The 26,133-nt window shown below is 49.0% G+C and overlaps 1 protein-coding gene across 4 annotated transcripts in view; it reads left to right on the top strand.

The window, feature by feature from the left end:
* Positions 1–26,133, top strand: part of Fstl4 (follistatin like 4) — a 406,082-nt gene that overhangs the window by 268,409 nt on the left and 111,540 nt on the right. For all 4 annotated transcript variants that reach the window (XM_040748611.1, XM_040748610.1, XM_005067777.4 and 1 more), the window contains 2 exons: positions 19,458–19,651; positions 23,825–23,948. In XM_040748611.1, coding sequence (XP_040604545.1) covers positions 19,458–19,651; positions 23,825–23,948 — 318 coding nt within the window. The remainder of the gene's footprint in view (positions 1–19,457; positions 19,652–23,824; positions 23,949–26,133) is intronic.

Genomic DNA, 26,133 nt, shown 5'->3' on the forward strand with positions numbered 1-26,133 from the left:
TGTCCAAATTTCTTAGATACACCAGGAAAAGGAGAACTTTTAAGACTGCAATTTAGTTCTCCATATTGAACTCTTTGCCACATGCCTGGAGGCTTTTCCTAACATCACACCTAATGAACTGCAATATAAGATACAGGATGATGGTGAGACTCCGCCTGGCTAACTGGGCTCCAGGCCTTCTTTTCTCTCCCATTCTCTCTGCAAAGGGAGAACATCTCATCACTCACAAATTACCTACTTCCAGTGTCGAGATGGCTTTCATGCTTTTTTTCCTTTGAGAATGTGTCACCATCCTCTGGAGTATTTCTCACTCAGCAGGAACTGAAATCAGCCAGGTGTCTGTCCATCTCTAGGAGCCAGTTCAGGCAAAGGTCAAGGAAGTTAGAGGTCTACAAGGTTTGGGACACAATGTCAACTTGCCTGGGTCCCCAGGCTCCAGAATAAACCAGCTAAAATTCCATCTTTTCTACAGAGCCACCACCCTGCCTACTTAGGCTGAACTTTTCTTCTCTGCAAGACTGACATTTCTGTGTGTGTGTGTGTGTGTGTGTGTGTGTGTGTGTTACAAGGCACAGGTGTGTGTGCACATGTGTTTGCACCCGTGTGTATGTCTTTTATGAGGTACAGAGGCCCCTGCTCTCCACAGATGACCTGTAGCATCCTTTGTGTGATACCCTCACTTGCACTCGGCCCCTGTCTTTAGGGTTACGCACAGCTCCTCACTGGGTGAGCATGACCTGAAGATGCTGCGTGTGTGCAGATACACAGGACTTCCACTCCTGCTTTGGCAGAGGCAGCCTTAATCTGTCAGTTTTGATTCCAAACTGGCTTCATCCTCACCCTTCTCCAACCCAGCCCGGTCACCACCTGCTGAGCTCCACCCCTTATCTCATGAAATATGGTCCTCCCCAACACCCTTGTGGACTCCATGGTATGGTTTCTTTCTCTTCTCAGTCTTGCCACTCTCTGAGTGAGGTACCACAGATTCTCAGCCCCAGAGCTCTCTTCCCTGTGCCCACTGTCTGACCCCAGCTTCCTCTGGCTGCCTGGGGACTCCTGTGCAACCCCCTCTGTGTGAGCACTTCAGTCTTTCAGAACCATCGGTACAGTATCCCAGATTTCATGGAGGTGACAAGGAAGACAGGGGTGTCTGGCAACAAAGTCAGAACAGGTAGTAGGCCTGGCAATGCAAGTGACAATAGGTAACAGAAGTGAAACAGGGCTCGTGGTTCCGACAGGGCCAAGGGTAGTCTGTAGGATGCTAAGAGCATATCTATCAACATAGCAAAGACTTGTGAGTTTTTGTCTTACCTTATGGATACACTAAGATTCAGAGAGACTAAGTAACTAACCAGAAATCCCCCAGCTTGTGAGTGGTAGATCCAGATGGGCCTGACTGGTAGGATATGGTCAAGTGTCCTACACCTCTTCTCAACTCCCTCCCCTGCAAACACCTGACATTTGCCCTAAGGTGTTGATGATCGAGTGTGTTCCCTTTTCATACAAGAGAAAGTAAAGGGTTCCCACCTGTGGTATCTCCATGGCCCTCCCCACATCCCTCCCCTCCCTTACCTTCAGGCTTTCAAGGGGGACTTGAGAAGGACTGCAGATTACAGAAGGGAACGTGCCCGAGGGGACTGTAGGTGCGTGTGTCTGGTGTGTCTGTAGAGCTGTGATGTGGCTCCTGAGTGCTTTCTCAGCCATCCAGCAGGAAGCCAGCTCCCAGCTAAGGACAGTGGCCTTAGCCTTGGGCTTGACCTTGGAACATCCATGCGGGTATGTTCAAGTCTCTGTACAGACTTTATTTCCCACTTACTACTAGTTAGTTAGGAGAGAGATGCTGACTGAAGACGTTATGTACAGTGCAATACCCTGGGAGACTAGCCACCCCTAGACTGTGTGACAAAAGGTATGGGAGGCTGCTAGTCTAATGCTGTGGGGCACTGAGTGACCTTGGAGGCCTCTGATGCCACACACCTGGGTTGGGCAGTAGTTCTGAAGCCCGGCTACACTGCTACCCTCAGCAAGAGCCACAGAGACAGGAGTCAGACACTGTGTAAAAAGCTAGACACAGAACCAGATAACCCCAGCTTCTCACTACCTTGGAGGCTCCCTCCTGTCTTGGGGGCACACTGCACATTGCTGCGGAGTTATCTGAGTGAGTTATTTTATTCCTTTTTTATGTCCTGAGCAAACCCACATCATCATTTTATTAATGTGTTTGCAATTACTGGATAATGATTTCTGGTCGCATGTGGTCTGTGATATGGGGACGCTTAATCAAATATCCACACGGCGAGTCTTTAAGTTCTCTGGGGCCAGAAGCTTTTCCCATCAATTAGGCTTCAAAGAAATGGGTTTTAGGCCCATCTACAACTGCATTTTTATGTGTCTTTCAAGACTCCCCGGCCTCCCCCTGGTGTCTTTAGAGATACCAGAAAATGGGATGTGGGGCAGAAGCATTTAGTAGTGGGTGTGCAGAGACTGGGTTTATAATGTGGCTACAGAGTGTTAAAGTGACTGCTCGCAGCAGGGTGACTTATGTCCCCTTGACAGTCGCTCTGTGATGTTCTCTATACACAGCGCCACCAGGAAGAAAGACATTTGTTGGCCCAGTGAACTTCCTGGGGGTGCCTCCTCTGGCAAGAGACTAGGCTTCCAGAACCTTCCACAGCTCCACACTTTCCCTTACACTATGGAAGAGTTGGGACTCTGACTTAGTAAAATGCAGGTACTTCTTTGTTGTCTAGCACCCTCCTTGGCCACTGACCCCCCACAACTAGGCACAAGAAAGGTGGGGCTGGCAGCCTGGGCTCCTAGTGAACTGGCTATGCCTTGGCCTATACCTGAATGCTCAGAGACCCTGGACTTGCATGGCGAAACTGGCTCCTAAATTATTTTAGGGGTTACCTCTTCAAAGTGGGGGCGAGTGTTACAGTCACATTGGAGAGCTGTTAAGGCGAAGAGTCTTTCTTCTGGACTAGAGAGTACAAGCTACATCTGCCATTGGGTGGAGGCTGTCCCAAGGTACCCAAAATGAGAATTAATCCTGTCAATCACCTGGCCCTGGACCACCCCTCCAGAAGGTGGATGTAAGTCATGCCAAATAGATGGGAGGAATAATTATTCCTTTGATGAGTTAACGTACTTTTCCATCCCAGGATCTCCATGCTCTGTACACTCTCCGGAGCCACCATGAGGTTTTATTGGGTCCACTCACACCTCTGAACCCTGTTTCAGAGAGAGAGAACTTGACCTTTTTCTTCTCCTGTCTCTTTCTTTTGGATGCTGGCCAGAATCTAAGTGTGCTTTTTCTAGTTCCTGGGGCTCCCCTGCTTTTCTCTTAAGATCCCAAATCTTTCACCATACAACTGTTTGTCTGGCCCATGGCTGACTGCCAACCCGTGCCGAATTAGCCAGCATGGGTCTCTCTTTCTCTTCTCCATATTCCTCTAGCAGACTGCTGCCAAGATCTCCAGCTTGCCTGGCCTGGGGTTTTGCTTTTAAAGTCTAAGAAAATTGCCCCTGAGCTCCAGACTATAAGTCACAAAGAAGATAATGAGACGGGGAGTCTGCATCTCCAGGTTCATGCTCCTCACAAAGCTCAGACCCTGGGTGTTCAAGGCTGGTATCAGCCAGAGCTATGAGCTAGGACTGTCACCATTTCTCTGTCCCTGTGCCCACTTTTGAAGGGGTTGTGTCTAGTAGAGGCTGAGAGAAGGCTATGAGAAGGAACAGTTCGTGTTTGGGTAAGCAAGTGGCTCTCCTGTGGCTTTCTGGAGGCGAGAGGGCATATCTGCCTCAGTAGAAGCAGCCATGAACAAAGTCGTCTGTGCATTTGTCCATCCTTTCATTGCTGTGTCCTGTGCCAGGGCCCCTGTTGGCTCTCATTCCATGACAGAAGAGGCGTGGTCAACAAGTAGAAGGAGCAGGGACAATCAGTGCTCTGAAACACAGGGCAGGAGGCCTAACCCAGCTGGCTGCCAACAAGATTCAGAGGATCTGGACTTTGCCGAAAGGGCCAAGGCCATGGCTATGGTAACCAGGGCTCTGAGGGATGCCCAGCCTGTCTGAGAGACTAAAAGGGACCCAGAAATGATGTTAAAAAGCTGCTTCCCTAGCCTTGGCTTGCTTTATTGATGAATGGGATAGCAGTCCTTAGCTACCTGGTGCAGACTGGAAACTGAAAAGCCTGGAGTATCTACTGTGTTCTGTCAAACTGGGGACTCAGAGGCACAGGCCAGGCAAAGAATTTCTCGAAAGAAATGGGTGGCATTTAAAATGGAATCATTGCCAGTGTTCTCGTCTGAAGTTTTCAACCCAGCTGGTCATCCTATTTCTTTTAGTTTTCCACTATTTCCTGGGCTCCATTAGCTTCATGAAGTCATTTAAAAGCTATAATTATGGCCATTTGTTGGGGTAGATATAGTCCTGATAAGTGGATGCAGTTGCACTCCTTGAGGGTGTCCAGGACGCCTGTTGCATGCTTATACACCCAGTGAATCATGAAACACACATTCCCCTTAGTCCAGATGAAGTCCATGAATGGGTTAACTACAAAAGATCCCGTCCATCTGATTGTGGTTGAAAAGGCCACTTCTTTAGCCTTATCATTTGGACCACAGACACAGGGAACCTTCAAGAATACAGCTATGGTTCCCCTTCCTGGTTAGCCTCTTCATCCTAGAGCTGAGACCTGATTTGCCCACATACAAGGAAGGGTAAGTTGTAGGCTTCAGGCTTTACCCAGAAGGTTGTTTACCCAACTCAAGCAGTAGGGAGCCTATAATCTCTACCCAACTGTGGTAGTTTGAATATAATTGGCCCCCATAAGCCCATAGGGAGTGATACTATCATGAGGTGTGGCCTTGCTGGAATAGGTGTGGCCTTGTTAGAAGAGTGTCTCACTGTCTCTTCCTGCTGCTTGTGGATCCAGATACAGAACTCCCAGCTCCCTCTCCAGTACCTTACCTGCCTACATGCCACCATAATGGACTGAACCTATGAAACTGTATATAAGCCCGCCTTGTAAGAGTTGCTGTGGTCATGATATCTCTTCACAGCAAAAAAAAAAAAAAAAAACCCTAAGATATCTACTAACTCCCTGAAGCTACAGGTTTCTATGGCTCCTTTTTACCCAGAAGCAGGGGAATGCTAATGGATAGCTCAAATCACCAATCCTATCAATGGCCATACTGTATGCTGTCTCTCTGTATGACCCCCATTATGTCCCATGGATCTGAGAAGTCTGCGAAGGTACTGTGACCTGGAGTATATACAGTGTGCCTGAACCCACTGGCATTTCTGTCTACCCAGCATTAGGCACCAGAGGGACTCGTGGGAGAACAGTATGGGTTAGGGAGTCAGAAAATGCTGGAGCAGATGAAGAGCATAGCTAGCTTGAGGAAGGGTAGGGAGCAGAGGGTCAGGACTGCAGGAGTCCCAGGACAACATGTCCTTGGGCTAGTTAGGTAGAGACAAGGCGAGTAGGTGTTCAAGAGGGAGGAATGAATGTGGAGGCTTCACTACAAGTCTAAGCATGGCTTCTTTAGCCAGTTACCCTGCCTTGGCTGGCTATAAAATCCATGATGCCATCCCTTCCATGCACTCAATAGAGAAAGTGGTACTACTGGGAAGGGAGGGGGCTCGAAGGCTGACTGAGGACAGCCAGGTGTGTTTTATAGGGCCTTAACATGAGGGGGGACTGCTGTTCAGTTCAGAACACGTTAGTGTTCAACTGAAAATCTAAAGTTAAATCTAGAAGCCCAGACAGTCATGCACGTGCTTATGAATTCTCAGCCCAGGGTAAGCTTCCAGGTCACGGATGCCTGTCAAGCCAAATGTTCAGCACGGTTATAAATTATCTCCTAGGGTGGAATGCACTTTCCTCTACTCCCTCTGTGTAAGCAAGCTGAAAGGGGAGTGCCTAGGGTTAATTGGTCTGTCAGCACGGGTGCCAAACATCTCTTGTGGGCATGGTAGGTGTAACAGCTCCAGACAATCTTAGAGGTCCTGCAAGTGGTTCGTGAGGCCCCATCTGCTGGTAGCTGTTGCCTCCACAGCAGAAAGAACCCTAATGGTACTGCCTAGTGAACTATGTGATCTGAACCTTGAAGCAGACACTGGCCAGGGAAGGAAGACACTCTAGAAGTAAAGGAGATACGGCCTGTCCAACAAAGGCAAGTCAGGACTCGGGCCACAGGGGCACTTTCTGGCAGAGGAACTGACTAAGCAAAGCCAAGAGGAAGTCAGGCTGGGACTGTCCATGCCCAACTTAGGACTGAGTCAGGCATGACTTGTCCATGAGATGAAGACACCTAGGACCCATGTTAGTTCCTTCTGGACAGGAAGTCTTTAATATCCATTTCTGTGCCCTGTAAACCAAAAGCCAGGGCCATAGTGGCGAGACTTCGTTGCACCCATGTCTTCGTTTCAATCCTTGGTGGCCTGGGGCAGGGAAAGTCATTCCAGCTCTTGGGCCTGTGCCCTCATGCTCTCTGAGGATAGGAGGGTGAGAGTGAGGCCAGGATGTGAGGATGTCCAGGGGGATCCCCTGACTCCTAGGCTCTAGCACTCTTCCTCCTTTGAGACTCAGCAAACCCCCACTTTCACATGCGGCTTCCTCCCCGGAGCCTCAGGTCTGGAAGATTCAGAAAATGACTGTTCCAGGGAAGATGAGCAACCCAGATTCTACCAGAAGGGATGCGCAGCCCTGGGTGACTTGTTGACCAAAGGCAGAGAGTTGGAGGCCAATAAGCCGAAGCCATGGTATTTCCATATCTTTGACCAACTGTGGGAACCCTGGTCTCTACTCTCCCATGTCCCCAAGCTTGGGTTTGACTGAGGTATGCAATTAACATCTTTCAGTTGCTGAAAAACAATGGGCAACTTTTTTCTTTTTATGTATGCATGTGTTATGCATGATTTACAAGAGTGTGGACACATGTGCCTGGGTACACATGCATGTTGAGGACCATGATGGATGTCAGGGATCATCCTAAATCATTGAGGCAAAGTCTCTCAGTCAAACCCAAAGCTCACTAATAAGTTTAATCTTCCTAGCCAGCTTGCTCCTGGGATCCCCATCTCTGCTGTCCAAGGATGAAATGACAGGCAGACTGCCATATCCAGCTAGCATTTATATGGGTTTCTGGAGATCTGAACTCTAGTCCCCACACTTACATAACAAGTGCTGAGCAATCTCCCCAGCTCCCAAGCTGCCTGTTACTAGAACAGTTACTAAAGTCCAACACATATAGGAAAGTGTCATAAATGTACAGCTCATGAGCTTTCCCCATAGAATACATCTGTGCAACCAGCATCCAGGCCAGGAGACAGCTTCTTGCCAGCCCTACTGCAGAGCACATCCAAGGGTCTATCCAAGTACAGCTACTGTTGAGCAGGCTTTCAAAACAGAGGGGAGGTCCAAGTCAAGAAGAGGGCTAAGACCAGCAGTGTTTATTAGAGGATGTGATGGTTAGCATGGCCTTTCAACCTGACAGGATCTAGCATCATCTAGGAAGCTGGCTTCTGGGCACACCTGTGAGAGGTTATCTAGCTTAGGTTCTTAGCCTCTGGGCATATCTATGCAGAATAATAGATTAGGTTAACTGAAGGAAGATGACTCACCCTGAATGTAGGTGGCACCATCCCATGGCCTGGGGTCCAAGCTTTAATAAAAAGGAAAGAGACCTGAGCGCCAGCATCCGTCCCTCTGCTTCCTGGCTAAATGCAATGTGACCAGTTGTCTCAAGCTCCTGCCATTAGATGTCCCCTCCATGGTGGGCTCTGCTCTCGAGCAGTGAACCAAAATAAGCCCTTCCATGGGCTGGAGAGATGACTCAGCCATTAAAGCCTAGGCTCATAACCAAAATAACCCCTTCCTCCCTTATGCTGCTTTTTTATCCTAGTGACAAGAAAAGTAGTCCCCAGGAAGAGACAGGGAAGGAGATAGAGGTGAATGGCGCAGCAAGGAAGAACTGACCCAGCAAGTGTTCTTGACAACTGGTCGCTGTGGTGTAGGACCGTGCTGGAGGCAATGTCAGCAGTCAGGAGGAAACTGATAGTCTCAGTCACAATATCTCCTGATAAGCTGGACCATTTCTAAACTCTGAACTCAGAGAAAGAGAACATTTTGAATTGAAAAGATACAGAAGAGTGCAAAATAGAGATGCCCTGTACAGTCTTTGCCTTAGGCAATGGCTAGGGATTCCATGAAACCTGTCATTCCAATGCCCAGAGGTCAGGCACAGTGCACTAGGGTCTCTTGGCTTAAGCTGAGGTCTGCCTGTTCTCTGGTAGCCCTGTCTGAAGGCCCTGGAAAGCATTCTGCAACGTGGATATTTCTAGACTTTCATTCCTGTCATTCTTAGAAACTGTCACCTGTCCTAGAAGGCCCTACCCATGGGTCAGTGTCTGCTTCACATGGAAATGCTCTCAGTAAGTGTGGCCCTGTTTCCTTGATGGGACACTTGCCCTGGGAATTGGCTACATGTCACTTCTCTCAATTAAAAGATTGGCAAGCTCATCATTGTAGACTCTGGTTTCCTGGACTCTGAATAAGTCTAAATCCAGACTCCTGAATCTCCAAGCCAAGGCTCTAACAAGAAATGGCAGTGTGTTCCAGTGTGTTCATGATAATAAGGTTTGCCAGTAAGGAGGCTTGTGCATGACCAGGACCCTTACAGCTTCCTTGGGCTGGAACCTCCTTCTCTCTCACATCTCAGCATCCCACCCCCAATCCAGCTTGATTCTTACATCTGGAGGTGTCTTTGCAAGAGCTGAATGGCTGAAATCAGAAGAAACTGGAGAAGAAAATGCCCCCAAGAGTGTGCTGCACCGAATGCCAGGCAATGTTGCCTTTCTGTCAACAAGGTCTTGGCCCTTAGGCTGGGCCTCTGTCTTCTTCTGGTTCTCTTTCCTAATCAATAAATAAGGAACCAGCTACATCATTCCAGAAACTTAATTTGCTCTTGGGAGTCTGTGGCATGGAAGCTGCGGTGGACTGGCTACGAAGCAAGCCAGGAGAGGGCCGGGGCTGTGGCTAAGCTGCTGGCCTAGGGCCATTGTCTCTGGAAAGCAAGATCACAGCTCTGTGAATGAGAAACAGAGATAGAGGAGAGATGTCCCACCAGCAGCAGGAGTAAATCAAGGTGCCCCCCACTGTCCCTTCTCACTGGCCCTTGTGCTGTGGGCTGCAGACCTTGCCAGAGAAATGAAAGTGTCACACCTTCCTCCTGAAAGTCCCACCAGGAAGGACATTACTCTCCTCAGAGCACTGTTGATGAGGAAAACAAAACTCAAGGTTGGAAAGTGACTGGTCTTTTTCACCAATGACTCCTGGTTTCATTAGGGGCCATTAGCACTATCAGATGGGATTTCTGAGAAATCCCTGACATGCAAGTGTGTACACACTACACACACACACACACACCATAGACATACACCATACACGCACGTGTGCGCGTACACACACACACACACTCACACACACACACCACCGCACCACACACGGGGAGGTGGGGGAAGTAGCACACTGTACTTTGTGAGACATTTTTGTCTAACTACTTTCTCAAAGTCTGATCCCAAAGAATGTAGACACACCTGTCCTGAGGCAACATGCGTGTGTCCATGCTGCACATAGGCTGCACTATATACACAAGGCCCAGGTGGGCAGCGTACTTGCTTAGGCTCTGAGGCACGAAGAGACTTGGGCTGCACACTGCTGGTCCCACATCTCCGGGTCCTGGCACACTTCCAGTTGTGCCCTCCTCTTCCTCTGGGAATCCAGGCACAGCCCTTTGGCTCCCATCATCTCCCTGGGCCCTGAACCCTTTCAAAACATATGCGTCCATTTCCGTGCTGGACTAAAGCAGTGAGGAGGCCGTTCTGGGGCTTGGAGAACTTATGAATATGGAAGGCAGAGAGGGCCAAAGGGATTTCTTGGTGTGGGAATGTAGTAAGAGCCGGCCTGCCCTCAGACTCTCATCCCTCTGCTGCATCCGTGGTGTTTCAGAGCACACACCACAAACACCGTGCAGCCGGCTGAGATGTGACTGGAATAGCTCAGCAGGTTGGGGAGAATGGCTTTGTGGGAACTCAGAGGAGAGCGTCCAGGGCCCTTTCCCACCCGCCCTGCCTACTTCCCTCATATGCTACTCACTGCACATTTCCAGGTCCTGCTCCTGGATGCCAAACTTGAAAATCCTGAATGTGCCACCTGGGTCTGACATCCACAGAGATAAGGCTTTCTACAGCCCCTCCATAAGCTGCTCATTCTGGAAGCTTCCAGTCTGAACAGTGCCCAGTGGGCAGACTGTAGGAAGGAAGCCTTCTCCCCTTCGTCCTAGAGCTCCAGTTCTTCACGCATCCCCATGTCCTGCCTTTAACACCACTGATCTGGCTCACAGTTCCCAGGCAGCCTTGTTTGGTTTTGACCTGGGATTTACTATCAATCTCCGAACACAGGGAAGTAAAGAGCAAGCTTGAAACCCCAGGAAATCCCCAAATCCTGTCAAGTCTAAACCTGTTCAGCTTGCTCTCTGAAATGCTGTTTTCTGGGAGCCCAGGTTAGGGCAAGACTGGCCTCTACAGACCGTCAGGAAGCGGTTTCCCCAGCTCTGTGCAGCTCCTACAGGCAGCAGACCCAGAGCATTGGTGTTCTAAGTGTAGCTCCTCCCTGACATCAGTACATGGCTCTCACACCAAGAAGAGGAGACTGCTGCAGCCTTTAAAATCTAGTGGCTTTTTGGCTCAACTAAGAGGTTGACGATTACTGTGTGTAAGCAAAAAGGCCTGAGATAATCCCTCAGGCAGTGCCAAGCAGTGAGACACCACCCGACACTCTGGCCTGCTCCATCTTCTCACATGGCCTGTCATTTACTTCCATGACTAGGGTATTCAGAAACTCAAATGTGATTCCTGGGCAGGCAGCAATGGCTTACTGAGCAGGATGAAGCCACCATGACCCTGGCCATTACACGCCATGAAGCCTGCCACCCCTGACACACACACACACACACACACACACACACACACACACACACACCATTGTGACCACAGAAAGCACCCTCTCTGAGCTGTCTCCCCAGGACTCTTGATAAGGATATTGCACACAATCCTGGCATGCCCTTCAACTCACAAGAGAATTAAGTGTTCCTGAGCTGCCTGGCTGCTGAGGCTGAGCCTTCCCCTGGAGCCTTGGAGCTTTTGTCTCAGCCGCCACATGAGGGAAAGACAGCCCCAGACTAGATGTCATGGGGTCAGTCTGGCGGGGGGAGTCTCTCGCCCCATTCATTCCCTCCAGCTTCCTCCATCCAGCTGTACCCTGGCCCAGCTCTCCTGCTGCTTCCTAGTGCAGGGGAGTGGCCAACAGGTGGACTTCTACCAAAACCACTGAGACAATCCCCCCCCGAGTGTATGAAGAGCTAGTGCCTACATCCCAAAAGGAAACTGGTTTCTTAGGGTAGATGGATGGCCGGGGGTGGGGATTCAACTAACACAACACTATAAAGTTCTTAATGCCAAGAGGGCTTTAGAGTTTATACAAATTCCCAAACATTATTCTTTCACTCTGGGGCCACCTGATGGATGTTTCAGTCAGCCATAAAAAGTGTAAGTGAGCCCTCTCCCAGGAATCTAGCCAATTTTGCTTTCTTTAATAGGAATAAAAGTGAGGGTTGTAAATGTCAAGTAGCAGATTGTGTGGCAACATCCAGTGAACCCCGCATTCATGAGCAAATGTACCACTTACCTAGCAAAGGTCTGGGTAGGTTTTGTTCATTTAAATCACCAGATTCTGGGGTGAAACTTGAAATGTTTTATCCATGTGAGGTGTTGGGTGTGAATTTGACTAGTCCCAGTCCAATGAATTTGGGAGAGATCTGCTCATGCACATGTGGGCATCAAGTGTGTGTGTGTGTGGTGTGGTGTGTGTGGTGTGTGTGTGTGGTGTGTGGTGTGGTGTGTGTGTGAGTGTGTGTGTGTGTGTGTGGTGTGGTGTGTGTGTGTGTGTGTGTGGTGTGGTGTGGTGTGTGTGTGGTGTGTGGTGTGGTGTGTGTGTGAGTGTGTGTGTGTGTGTGTGTGTGTGGTGTGTGGTGTGGTGTGTGTGTGTGTGTGTGTGCGGTGTGGTGTGGTGTGTGTGTGTGTGTGTGGTGTGGTGTGTGTGTGTGTGTGTGTGTTATGCATTGAAGGTCATACAAAGCCCTACCTATGCATATTCTGTTTGTGGTCCCCAAACAGACCTTGCACCTTCAACATCAACAGAGATGTCAAATGCAGACACCACAGGGAAAGTACAGGTGGGAACTAGCCAGGGACAGCTTGCCAGCTTGATGCCACTCCTACTGAATTCTGGGAAGATGAGCAACTGCATCCTGGAGGTTCCTGTGACATCTACAAAGATGCTACCATTCAGTTCTCCTTAGCAACCACTGGCTGGCAGGATGCCTGCCTGCCAAACACCTGGCCCAAGATATGGCCTGGCCCAGTGCCAGCAGGTGACCTTTGAAAGAACCAACCCTTTCATTTACAAATCTAGCCATGCCTGTGACAGCTGGCAGGTCCACAATTCAAGATGAACCCCATCCTGTGGCCATGGACTGAGCACAGATTATGAAGGAGGCTGGAGACTTGAGTGACTTCAAGTTAGACCCCAGACAATCATAGACACCTCCATAGTATGCTTGAGTAGAGTTCATAGTAACTGGTCCACTTAGTAGTCCAAGACCCAGCTTTGGGTCACCAGGTGGCAAGACCTTGGGAACATCAGTCAGTGTAGGTTTGGGGACTGTAAGGAGGCCTGTGTCTTGTGTGTTTCACTGTTCTCTGGAATTCTTAGGATTTTGTGGCTCCGTCAACACCCTCCGAGGAACTATATCACGTTAGCAAAAATGTATCCAAAAGATAAGCCCATTGGTTGCGGTATTTATTGTTAATTGAATTTTCCCAGAAAGGCAGCTGAAAGATTGTTAATGTTCATGAATTTACATCAAGTGAAGCATCTGTTCCTCTTAAGCTAAATTCCAGCACAGTTGCGGTGCCTCGTGAATTAGATCTGGGAACAAAATTCTTCTTGCTCTTTGTACAGCTTAGCGGTTTCAAAATAGACCTCACAATGACACATGGCGACCGAGGCTGGGATAACACAGCCACTTGGGTGAGAATGTTGGCGCCAGACGCTTACACGAAATTTCCGCTTTGGTGGTGAAGATCACAGAATTGTCAGGACTAAATGTGACAGTCAGGGGTCGGGGAGCCAGGACAGCTATTTTGGAGGGGAGAGGAGACTGCCTGTGAGTCAGGCAGACAGAAGGATGGAGTCCAGTGCTGTCTCTCAAGCCTCCTTAGGGTGTTGCCAGGTGTGTCCACCTCTAAGCTCTGGTGACAGCTGGAAGGAGCTAGGCCACCCCGCCAGACCAAAGACAGCTGTATTCCAGCACATGTGGTCCCTGTGCAGTTACTGAAGCAGCGGTCTATATGCCGCTCCAGAAAAGTAGTCTATAACCCTCAGTGGCTCCTTGAGCATAGCCTACAAGCCCTACCCTGGCCCTTCCATTTACCCTCCCTGCTGTGTTACTTACACTTCTCACATCTGTGACAAAATACCTGACAAGAAGTGACTTAAGGGAAAAGAGAGTTTATTTTGTCACAGTTTGAGGGTACAACCCATCTGGGCAAGAGCATGAGGTATTCCGATACTTAGTGTGCCTCAGTCAGAAGCAGGGAGTAGACAGGAAGTCAGCTATAAACACCAAGGCCCATTTCCTCCACTGAGGCACCATCTCCTAAAGGTTCCACAACTTTCCAAACAGTTCCAACAATGGGGAACCAACCTTAAAAATCTGTGACGCTATGAGGACAGTTTACTTTCTGCCCACAGCACCTCCCTTTAGCACTCCCGACCCAGTTATCTGAAGAAAAGCTACTATGGTATGCTGTTGGCCAGCATGAGTCCTGTGTCCTGTTTCCAGAATAGTAGTAAATGTTGCCTGAGTCCATGGCTGACCAGAGAGCTAAAGACAGACAAAGGGAGCTGTGTCCAGCTGGAGCCCATCAGGGCTGGGGTCTTCATAGCAACCTTGGGGCTCCCCAAAGCCACTGCACCCTCATGTTCTGCCTGGATATAAAGCTCTGCTCAGGCCCAAATCTTTCAGCTACTTTTCTGCACACTTACTGGGCAGAGCCCAGTCAAGAGACAGGGCCTTTTCTAATGCTATTCATAGCTGAATGCACCCTCAGGCCACCCTGAATAGAAGAAATTTCCATCTACTTCCATTGCCAGGCACTTTTCAGGGAGCCTCTGTGTGCCTACCGGAAGAGACCCTTCTATGTGACCTAGTGTCCATGCTTCCTGTGGCCGGCCACCCTACCCCCACTCCTAGGATGGCCACGCTGTACAGGCTTTGGAGCGTTCCCTGGGTGAGGTAAGGCCCATAGATCCTGGGAATCCCAGGAAGCTTGACTGTCCATGAGCAAAGTCGCATGCCCATACTCAGGAGTTATCCCTGCACCGACATTGCACCCAGGGAGTGATGAAGGAACAGTCCCATCGCCTTCAGGTTTCCATCCTTCCCCCCATCATATGGCACTGTCCGAGCTGTCTGCCTCCCTGCTCTGTAGAGGAGAAGGCATTGTAAAGTTAACAGCTGTTTAAAACCTACCCCCCAGGTGCAGGTGATAGGCCAGGTGCTGGGCTTGCACCTGCAAACCAGGCCAGCAGGGAACTAATGGAGTGCAGGCGTGTTAGCAGAGAATGTGTCAGTCCTAAATGGAAGGTTGGGGAAGGGTGATGAGGGAGAAATAGGCAATGCACTATGGTAGAGAAGGAGGTGGGAGAGGGCTCACCAGGATGGGGGGGGGACCAGCCTCAACAAGGGAGGGGCTCACCAAGGACCTGGGTGGAAACAGCCTCAGCAAGGGAGGGGAAGCAGGAAGACACGCGCGATCCTCGCCATTTCCATGCGGGCGCTCCCAGAGCGCGGGCTTCTCGCTGCCTGTCTGTCTCGCTCATTTTGTTCCGTGTTGTCCTCCCCTTGACCCCACCCACACCCGAGAATGGAACTTCACCTGCCAGAGAATGAAGACAGTTCTTTTGAGGCACAGTCTGACAGAGGCCAAGCGGCTGGTGGAATATTCACAATGCCTCCCTGTTTCCCTTTGTTTTGCAATAGCAAGTGTCCCTTTGATGGGCACTTAATTCTGGAGGCAACTCCTGCTTCCCAGTTCCCTCTGCTCAAAATATTAAATGCAGCTAAGTCTGCATTCCCGCTATGATCATCTCCCTCCGCGTGGAGGGAGCAAGGCCAGAATGGGAACACTTTAGACTCTTCAAAGAGGGACAGTTATTGAGGTAGCCAGATTAATGAGGTGTCATGACAACTTAGCCAGATCTGCAACTGACCTTTCTCATGGAGAACGGGCTTGATAAATGCAGTTCATTACCAAGCTCTGACAGAAAAATAGGAACACACTCTGGACTCGTCAGTACACTGATCAATATTTTATCTGTCAAAGAAAGCCTGGTCTAGATGCAGGAGGATCCTGGGACTAACTGGACAACCTCTGCTGCATGTGGGATCCTAGACTAGCCAGAAAGTGGCTTGGGTGCCTTCTGACAACCAGTCAGGCATGGAGATGTCCCAGAATAGGGATGGCCCTGGGTAGAGGAAGAGAGGGGAAAAAAATCCAAGATGGCCTCCTCATTCTGTATATGTATATGTATAGAGTGAGTTGTCAACTACCTCAGTGAATGAGACAAAAATGAGTGAGCTACATCTCTCCTCACTGGAGTCAACCTGCCAGTGTCATCAAAAGGACACCTCAGGCCTGGATGGCTCCTGTTCTGTCATGATGCTGTAAGAAGTTAAAGTGCCTGGGACACGACCCCCTACCCCATCACACTCGGATGGTCCTCAGGCTCCCTTAGGCAGTGCTCTTTAGGGGTGTCAGTTTCAGTTGTATTAGCTACTTTTCTCATTGCTGAGACAAAATTGACTTACGGACAAATTGATTTGGGCTCACAATTTGAAGGTACAGCCTGTCACGGTGGGGGGGAAGGCGTGGAAATGGGAGCTTGAGGTGCCTACCAGGCACATTGCGTCCACATTGCAAAGAGACATGGACACTGGCACACAGCTGGCTACTTCCTCTTTTCCTTTTTATTTAGGCCCCAGCCCTTGGGACTGTTCTGCCCACATTCAGAACTCTACCTCTTTGGAAACTCCCTCACATGCATCCCTAGAGGTGTCTCTCCTAAGTGATTCTAACTTCGGTCACTTGACAGTGATGTTGAAGCATCACCCAGGCCAAATTCAATAGCCTGTCACATTTATGGTCTGAATTTCCCTGGCCCCAGGCTGGCCTAAGAAGCCTTGGAAATGGACTAGAGAGGGGTGTGTAGTGAGTACCCAAGTCTCTGCCACACACCCTCCAGGAACCTTCCCCTTCAAGGAGCCAAGTGTGCTGAAGCCCAGACTAAAGCAGGACCCTGCTCCGGTCCAAGGATGTCACATGCCCTCCCTTCCTGGCACCCTAGGCAGAGGCTGCCTTAGCTTCTGGCCAACTATGTTGATGTCAGTTATACACACTAAATGAATATAGATGATTGATTTTATTCATTGCGTTCTGTTTGTTGTTTTCACTTTTTGAGTAGGGTCTTTCACTCCCTATCCCTGGCTGGGCAGAAACTGTATAACCCGGGCTAGCCTCAAACTTGTGGTGATTCTCCTGCTTCTGACTCCTGAGTGTTGTGATTACAGCTCCTGGCTTGATTTTATTTATTCATCCACGTGGCTATCTGCTTATCTCTTCAACTGGTACATCATTCTTTTATCACGTGGATGTCAGGGGGCAACTTCATGGAGTCACTTCTCTCCATCTTTACACAGGTTCCAGGGATGGAACATAGGTTGGCACATGAGAAACTAAATGGTTTGGAACTGGAAACAGGGTAGTGAACTCTTCCTGGGAAGACAGACAAGCCTGCCTCGGGGAGGAAACTCACCCTGCAACTGAACTCAAAGACTGGAAGATAGCATGGGATGGTGGCACAGAGCCACCAGGAAGACATGTTTGTAGGAGAAGCGTGTCTCCAGTAAATGAGGGTAGACCACAGACTCTAAAGTGATTGACTCTATTGGTGTGTAAATCTCTACACATGGTGGCTTTCTCTGCTATGTCCTCAGGTCTTTCAAATGTGTGTGGTGTCTCACTACCCATCTTCCTGCCTGCTCTAACCCCCAGGTGGCCCTGCTGTCACAGGTTCTCAGGATCTTCATCACTGACTAGCATGTCTAAGGAAGGCCTCCTATTAATACCACTTCAGTCACTGTAGACATCAGCTTCCCAGCATCTGGTGCAGGTGCCTGTCCCCAGGGAAACCTGACAGTCCCTCCAGTTTATGCACAGCCTCCATGTGGACATTTCTGCCAGCACCCACAGCAACATCTCAACGGCTACCCCTCCATTCCCACTCTGTTCCCTTATTTCTGCTCCATTTGTCAGCACAGATTTCACCCTCTTTGGTAAGGGGTGATGGGCTAGACTCAGGCAAGACCATCCTACTCTTTACCCAAAATAGTTTTTTGAGAAGAAAAATCCAGCCACCAGACACATTTTTCTCTGTCTTACTGGCTTTGTCAAGAAACTAGGCCAAGGAAGCCATGCTCAATAGTCCATGGTCATGTAGGTTTAAAAACAGGGTATGTGTGTGGGTCCCAGGAACTCTCAGGAATAGATCCCCTACCAGGCAAGAGAGGATGTGAGCATGTGTGGGCATGGGAGAGGGCCCTCGTGTCAGAGCATGGCGATTCCCAGGAAGCAAGTAGATTTGATTATATTGATTTTTTTCTAAATAAACACACTAAGGAAATAGTAACAGGCATTTGTTTCTGATGAAAATCAATTGACCCCAAATTGGGAGAAAATCTAGAAACACAAACAAGCGCCAAAAAAAGGTGTTTCATCTTCCTGGGCTTCTCCAATGAAGGAAGGATGGCAGGAGAGAAAAACAGTTCCTTGCCCCTTTCCCACGGAGAAGCTTCTGTGAGTCTCTGCTCTCCCCATCATGGTTCCAACAACTAAAAGTGGGAGAGTAGCGACCAATCACTGAGTATTGGCTCAGAGTAAAGATATGTGTGACTATGTTAATGAACCCTCATAATATCCCCATGTGGATATATGGATGCACTATTATACCATTTCTCAGATGAGATCATTGAGGCCCCTTGTCCCAAGTTATACAACCTGGAAACTGGGACTCACAAACCTAATAATTCCCAAACTCAAGCCTGTTCATTATCCAGTCGTAAGAGGTTAACCTGGCACCTTAAACTGGTGTTGGAATTCAGGGGAAGAAGCCCTGACCCCAGAAACTCCATACCCAGCACCTACTGATCTTCCATTTAGAATGGAAGGCATGCACCAGCACTCCCCAGACTCAACAAGGCCGAGCTTAGAAAGTGTTTGGTGTCCCCAGGGGAGACAGGAAACTGGGCTAGAGGAGCACTGCTCTGTGACGTCCCTGCATCCCTGGTTTACTGGCTGCACTCTGTATGGTGGCCCCGTCACCAGCAAGATAAACTATGTCATGTCAAAGTGCATCACAGGCTTCATTTGCCAAAGCACCATGCAATGATGTGTGTTCAGTAAACACACCCGTGATAAAAGGCCTAAGAGTAATGGGCTGTGTGCGCCGGTTTAATCTCCTAAAGCTTCCTTTTGTTTCTTGGTCATGGACTTGTGTACACATGTTTGTTTTCAAGTAACCCAGCTCTAGGAGTGTACATAATTACCTTAAGAAGGGATTATTAGCCCCGTTAACTAAAACTCCCTAATCTATGAGGCCAAGGATTCAAAAGCAGCCTTCAGGATAGGATTAAGACAAAAAGCGGACTGAGACAGAATGAAATTGGGGCTGGCTTTCCTCGCACAGTGGGACAACGGTTGCAAATCCCACTGGAAGATTTTCCCCCATTATGTCTGGCTCATAGAGGAACTCACTTAAATATCAGTAGGCTGGAGGGGTGAGCAGAGAGGCAAGGGACAGTTGAGCCCTCTCCATGACAGTGGTTGGATAGGTGGACAGATAGACAAGTGAGCCAGCCCCTCTATAACAGTGGCACTGTTTTATTGGGGGGTGCTTTTTATTTTTAAGATTTGTTTATTTATTGTGTATACAGTGTTATATACGTCTGCACACCAGGAGAGGGCATCAGATCTCATTATAGATGGTTGTGAGCCACCATGTGATTGCTGGGAATTGAACTCAGGACCTCTGGAAGAGTAACCAGTACTCTTAGTCTCTGAGCCATCTCTCCAGCACCCAACAGTGGCACTATTTACTACACACTGGAAATAACCCAGCAACTGCTTATGAATGAGATGGGTAAAGGGATGGATGGGTGGAACATTCTCTCACAGGGGACATTTGATGTAACAGCCCCATCTTTTCTTTCCAGGTGACATGTGCACCATGGCTGGCTATGCTCGTCTCAAAAATGTCCTTCTGGCACTCCAGAGCCAAAGACAGCTGCTCCAACAAGGAACCAACAGGCAGAGCCTCGCCTCCCAGAAGCGCCTCTTGGTGGAGTCGCTCTTTAGGGACTTGGATACGGATGGCAATGGCCACCTCAGCAGCTTGGAGCTGGCTCAGGTGGGTATGGCATTCAGTCGGGACTGTGGAGAGAGCCTGCATGGCACGTGTGGGGAAGAAACACTTCCTTGGCGGAGACAGTAGTTTGTAACCGTCTCTGTCACAGATTGCCAGGGGACCTCTGTCCTATCCTTCCCAGGATTCACAACTTGTTGTCGGCACCTCTGACAATGCCTTACACACAAAAGCCTGTCCCTGTCTCCCTGCCACCTGTCACCTCAGCCTATGTTTACAAACCACTTTTGATGCTTCCTCAGCTTGCAGGCAAAGCATCCCTCAGAGGGGCTGCCCCCTGGTGTTTTCCTCGGAAAACCAGTCTTTGACGTTTTTTGAGCCTGTCACTTCTACAGCAGAAATGTCAAAGGGGGAACAGTACTTGGTATGGTGAGCATCTTTGGTGCTCCAGCCTGGGGGTTCCCAAGGCCCCTGCCCAGCAACAGTGCTGGCATCCAAATAACAGTGACCCAGCCCCAACCCCAGCTGTTTTACTTGTGGGAAGCCCTGTGTCCACTCCATCAAAGGCACTAATCTGAAAATGCTTGTGGATCCCACCCTGAGGTTTGCCTCTTCTCCAAAGCTTTGGGTTAGAAGATATCACTCTATCCAACTTTAAGGAGGTACCTGGGTAGTTAGTGTCTATATCACAAAAGAAACAAGAAAGAGCAATATTACTCCCTGGGGCCACTGTCACTGCCACTGCCAGGGAGAGGCTCAGAGGGTTCTGGTGGCAGGAAGGTTGGCATGGGATAGATGGGCTTGTTGTTCTAGCCCAGTCAAAGTAGATATAAGCAAGGAAATGAGTGCAGTTTTCCTAGGTGAGTGGTCCATAGAGACCACTCTGCCCCAGAGGCTACAGAGTGGTAACCCAGAGAGGAGATGACAGGACGAGTTCTCACCTTTGATGCCATGACACAAAATGATAGTCTGGAGGCTGGGGCAGTAGCTTAGCAGGTAAGGCACCTGCTGTGTGAGAGTTTGGATCCCCAGAAGCTGTGTAAAAGCCAGGTGGGTGTGGGGTCACTCTGTAAACCCTATATAACAGAAGCAGAGACAAGCCGGAAGCTCTGGCTTCAGTGAGAGGACCTGCCTCAGTAGTGCTGAGAGCAATCAAACTAGGCTTCCCTGTACACACACATGTGCAGCACGCACATGCAAACATACAGACACATACAGACACGCACATGCTCAACAGTAACAAGCAAGTTGATAGCCAGATCAAGTTAATAGCCTGTGATGGATAAATACCGCCTTGATGCTCTAGGTAGGGACAGGAGCTAAAAACGCAAGCTTCAAAGCCAAGCAGCCTGCAGTCAAGGTCTGCGACCAGCATTTGTGAGCTAGTGAGTCCCCAGAGGCACCTCACTCCCAGGCCTCCATTCCTCAGCTGTGAACCTCGCAAAGTCATCACCAGAGTTAATGGTGCTAAGACAGTAAGACATGATGTATTTAGCATTTTCACAAGGCAGATGGGATGTTCCTGGTGGGCGGCATCATCATCATCATCATCATCATCATTGCTCTCTCCCGTCATCCTTCAGCATCCTCTCGTTTAAGATCAGCACTGCTACTGTCCCAGTTCACAGATGTTTTTAGAGGAGGAACTGAGACTCTAGGTACTCAAGTAAGCAGTGATTTGGTTCCACTCACCACACAAGCCACTTCATCCTAGGAAGCCTGCTGCCCACAGATGGCATGGTATCATTGGGCCAGCATATCGATACTCTGTCAGCATTATTCAGCCCTCAGTTCTAGCTAAGACCTGAAGGAGCAGGGCTAGGGGCCCTCATATGACAAGAATGACTCCTGGAAAGCCCACAGTCTTGTTGGTTATGACTAGCCACAGGAATACACCCACCTGTCATTCCTCATACTACAGGCTGAGCAGGAAGCATGGGGCAAGTGACATCAGATTGCCCTGGTGAGAACCTGGTACCTAGACCCAAGTGGGTCCCAACAGACCTTCATGGGTTCATTGCTCTAACCTGGCTGAGACGTGGCCAGAGGCACCTGAAACCATTAAAAAGCATGGTAATTGGACTATGATTTCCTCTTTACAAGCCCATCTCATAAATCCACCAAGCAGAGCCCAGCTAATGTGGACCTTGCCTTGACACTGAGTCAGAGGCGCCGGAGGGAAGAGCCCCTGGGTCTTGTGAAATGTTAATCAATTTCCAATGTAGAAATAGACAAAGGGAAATTTCCATCTTTGGAAGATTGATCTGAGGCGTCATGGTTGATCTCCTTTTTATCGAACACGCTCACTTGCTGGGTGAAGGGTCATTTTTTTTAACATTATCACATTAAATTGCCTTTAATATAGCAGACCAAGCTGGTAATGTTAAACAAAGAGAAAAATGCCTCTACCTCCACAAAATAAAGTAAAACATTTCCTCTCTCTTGATTTCCTTTGTAGCATCTCCCTTGCCCAGCCTGTAGCTCTCAGCACTGAGCCAACTGAGGGTGCATGCAGTTTCTATCAACATGACCTTTAGTGTAGCTGAATGTCATGGGGGCCTGGGTTCTGTGTCTTGTAGGTTAAACCATAACCACAGAGGAATCCACCAGAGTCTACCAATAGCTCCTAAATCAGGCTCCTGGCTGAGGGGTGACATTTGTGGTCCTGGAAGAACATGGAAGGCAGGGTAGACTTAGGTCTCACTGTGTCTCAAACACAAAATGCTCTGGTAGGCTCACATGTCTAGTGATGTTGTTTGGGAAGGTTGAGGAACCTGTAAGAGTTAGAACCTTGCTAGAGGAAATACATCACTGGGGGTGGGCCTTGAGGCTTAACAGCCTGATTCCCACCTCAGGTTCACCCTGTGTTTCCTGAGTAGAGATGTCATCTGACAGCCAGCACCCTGCTTGCTGTCACACCCTCCCTGCCTTTGCCTGGGTATGTTTTACCACAGCGACAGAAATGTAACTGAGACATATCTGGTCAGCAGCTGCTTTCTAGGCATGTGCTATGGCAAGCAAACTCTCTTAACAGTGGTGAGGGCTGGTGCATGGTTGAGGGGAGTGAAAAGGATTATAAGTTATGGTGTGTTCTTTTTCTCATCGCTGTGATATAATACCTATCAAGAAGCAACCTGCGGAGAGGGGTTGACTTCTGGCTTACAGTTTGAAGGGATACAGTGGTGAGAAAATACAGTGACAAGGGCATGAGGCTACTGGTCACCCTGCATCATCTATTAGAAAGATGAGTAGCAGTGTAGATCAGGTTTTGCAATTTCTTCCTCCCCTTATTCAGTCTGGGTACCCAGTCCATGTTTAGAGTGGGTCTTCCCTCCTCACTTAAACCTCCCTGGTGTCTTCCAGATCATTCCAACTCCAGTCAGCCTGACAGTGAAAACTAACTATCACACATATTGGCCTGGGTTCCTACCCTGAGGTCAGCTGCTCGCTGACTTCCTGGGATCAAGCCCTTTTCTAGTCTGTTTCCACACTAACAGCACAAGTGACCCCAAAGAATCTTCCTCACTTAGATCCCCTGGCTCTATGGGCCAGTCATGGAGAACACGGACTGATGCCCAGCACTCGCTTCTCGGAGCCTCAGTTTCCTTATCTACAAAGTGAAGAATTCAAATCAGACCAGACCACAGATCTCTGGGTACTCCCCAGTGCTACACCCTGCATGACTTTAGAATTGCCCTGAGTCCGGGGGAAATTATGAAGAAAGGAGATTTGCAGACACACACAAAACTGGGAGGGGGCATGTCATTCACTCTCACGGAGATGCACCAACAACAGCCTAGAAATCCTTATTGTATACATCTGAATTTAGAAGGCAAGTCCATTATACACAGCTGAACCAGGACATGGGTTTCACTAATCTGGATGGGGGTTTCTGTAGGAAAGCAGATCAGGCTGCAGTCATCCAGAAGGAGGAGGTCTATTCTGTCTGCACACACATCTGCATGGGGACCCAGGGGAGTCTTTGCTATTTCACTGAGCCTGAGCTAGGAAAGGCTTTGCCATTCCCATAGGTCTGAGGCATTGGAGTCTTTGATGTGGCCATGGCCACGTCAACAACACATTTACTAAGGACCTCAATCATTCCCACACCCGAAGGCTTGTTACGCTTCCCTGAATCCCCACTAGACCTGTGACATTTTCCAGCAACATCCATGATGCTGAACTCACTGGTGACTCTGGCTTTGTCTCTTCTCACAGTATGTACTAAAGGAGCAGGACCTGGACGGTTCCCTGAAGGGATGCTCAGCAGGTGATCTCCTGCGATTTGATGACTATAATAGCGACGGCTCCTTGACTCTTGGAGAGTTCTACACAGCCTTCCGTAAGTGAAGCCTCTGCATGGGCTGTGGGAGTGGGAACTAACTTCCTGATATTGCCATGCCTTGGTAGTGATATGGCGTCAGAAGCCTGGACTGCAGGTACATACGGCATGTGAACCTGGCTTCAGCAGTCCTCCAGGTGGATTTGGCTTAGCTGTGAAAGAAATTGAGATTGTTCTGTACAATCCTGAGCTATGAGAAACGGGCAAAACAAGATGGATAGGAAGGAGAGGGCTTGCCAACTCTCTGCCTTTTGAATAAATATGTTCCTCATTGATGGAGGGATTTGGGGTTGTAACTACAGCAGAGCTGTAACAACAATCCTCTTGACTGCATATCATGTGATTTTTTCCTGGAGAGACCTCACAAATGACATCAGTGACAGACCACAGAAATGACTCCATCCAAGTCCAGCTTAGTGAACCAGGGGAGTTACTTAACAGGAACCTGGGTAACTCAAAGGTAGCAACATCACTGAAAAGCTCACTATAGCATGGGCAATAGCTTGCAGGTTAACAACTTTCCTGCAGGACTTGAAGGCAGCTCCACTGGTTAGAGAGTCTCCTCTGCCCTGCAATTTCCATTACTTACGTAACTTAAGGGAGGAGGTCCTGTGAATCTTGTGGGTTTCAGGAGCTTCCTGTCTTTGTTTCATTTACTTCCTGAGTCATAAGCTTCCCTCCTTCCTCCAGGAGAGAATGTTTCAGTTCAGGGGAAACTGGTCTACATCAGTGAACATGGAGGCAACTGGGCTCCACTGAGGAGCCCTGCCTGGAGGGAGATTCTGAGGGAGGGCCATGGCCAGGCAGAAGGTGGGCCCAGTCAAACCCAAGGGCAATGGAGAAAGTCTCTATGTTCAACAGGAGGAGTGGGATATCTAAGAAGCCACGGATAGTAAGTGCTGTTGGAGTGGGAGTGGGGGCTCTCAAGCGCCCTCAATGAGCAACTCTCAGGAAAAACAAACAAACAAACACTTCATTTAACATGCTGGTATAGCCTCTAGCTATTGCCCAAAGAGGCCCAGGCTAATCAGAAGCTTTTCATAGGATTAGGTATTGTCGTAACCTTGTGACCATCTTAGGGTGGTCTTTTTATCCCCACCCCAAAGCAAATTTCCTGGAACTAAGCAAGTTTTACAGACGCTGAAATGTGCAGTTTCTAGTTAAGACAGTTTTATCTTTAGCAAACAGGACTTGCTGTCTAAGTAGATATTGGAGGTGGTCACTTCTCAGGGGAGAAGAGCCAATGCACACCTCTTTCAGGAAATGGAAACAGAGGACAGCTTTAGAGAGCTGACGTCAGGAGTTCAGTGTTAGCTCTGTGGTCTCAGATGAGAGGCAGCTTCTTACCCCTGTGCAACGTCCCATTCCCTAAGTCAGCTTGCTAATCACAGAGTTGACGCTTGTTGTTTCCCTTTTCTTTTCACTCCCGTGAAATCAGAGGGGTTGCCCTGAGTGGCTCCTCCTTGGGTTCCCTGGTATGTGCCACACCTAGAGATGACCTGCTTAGAGATTCCATCAAGCTAACTCTGGGTGGGGCTCGCTGACGTGAGAGGTAACCTCAGAGAGACCCACCAGGGACCACACTGAGGAGAGGGCAGCTAGAATGCTGGGCCCACGCTAGAAACCAGAAGAACTTGCTTTCTATACAAAGTATCCAAGGGTACTCTGGTCCACTTAGAGCTGGTAGTGTGTGAGCCCTCTGAGATACTTATAGGCGTGACCTGCAATCTCCTGCAGTCACAGCCCATGGTAGGCATTGGCCTTGGGGAGGCAGTATGATCTCCTGAAGACACTGAACATCCTAAGCCATGGAATGTAGGATCCTTCCTCCTAGCACTCATCAGGATTTTGTCTTTCCAGAAGGTATCCCTTCAAGGTAGTGACACTCCTTTGAGCTCTGGCCATTCCCAAGAGGCAGTTCTATCTTGTTGGCAAAAAGGTACTTGGAAGACATAAAGGAGAGAAGCTTGTGGCTGGTGTGGTTCTGTGGGAAAAGCAAAAGCTTTCCAGTTCACATCCTCTTTGGTGTCCAGGATTACCAGCCAACAACTACTACAAGGCTTTGTTTGAGGTACTATGGTTATGTTTGGTCTCTAGCATCCTCATTCTTGACAACTAGTAAAGCCTGTGTGAGTGACTTATAAGCTTGTGCTGTTGCTAGAAGTACCTGTTTGGAGCATTAAGA

This window comes from Mesocricetus auratus, unplaced genomic scaffold, assembly GCF_017639785.1.
Source record: "Mesocricetus auratus isolate SY011 unplaced genomic scaffold, BCM_Maur_2.0 Super-Scaffold_100007, whole genome shotgun sequence".
NCBI classification, from domain to species: domain Eukaryota; kingdom Metazoa; phylum Chordata; class Mammalia; order Rodentia; family Cricetidae; genus Mesocricetus; species Mesocricetus auratus.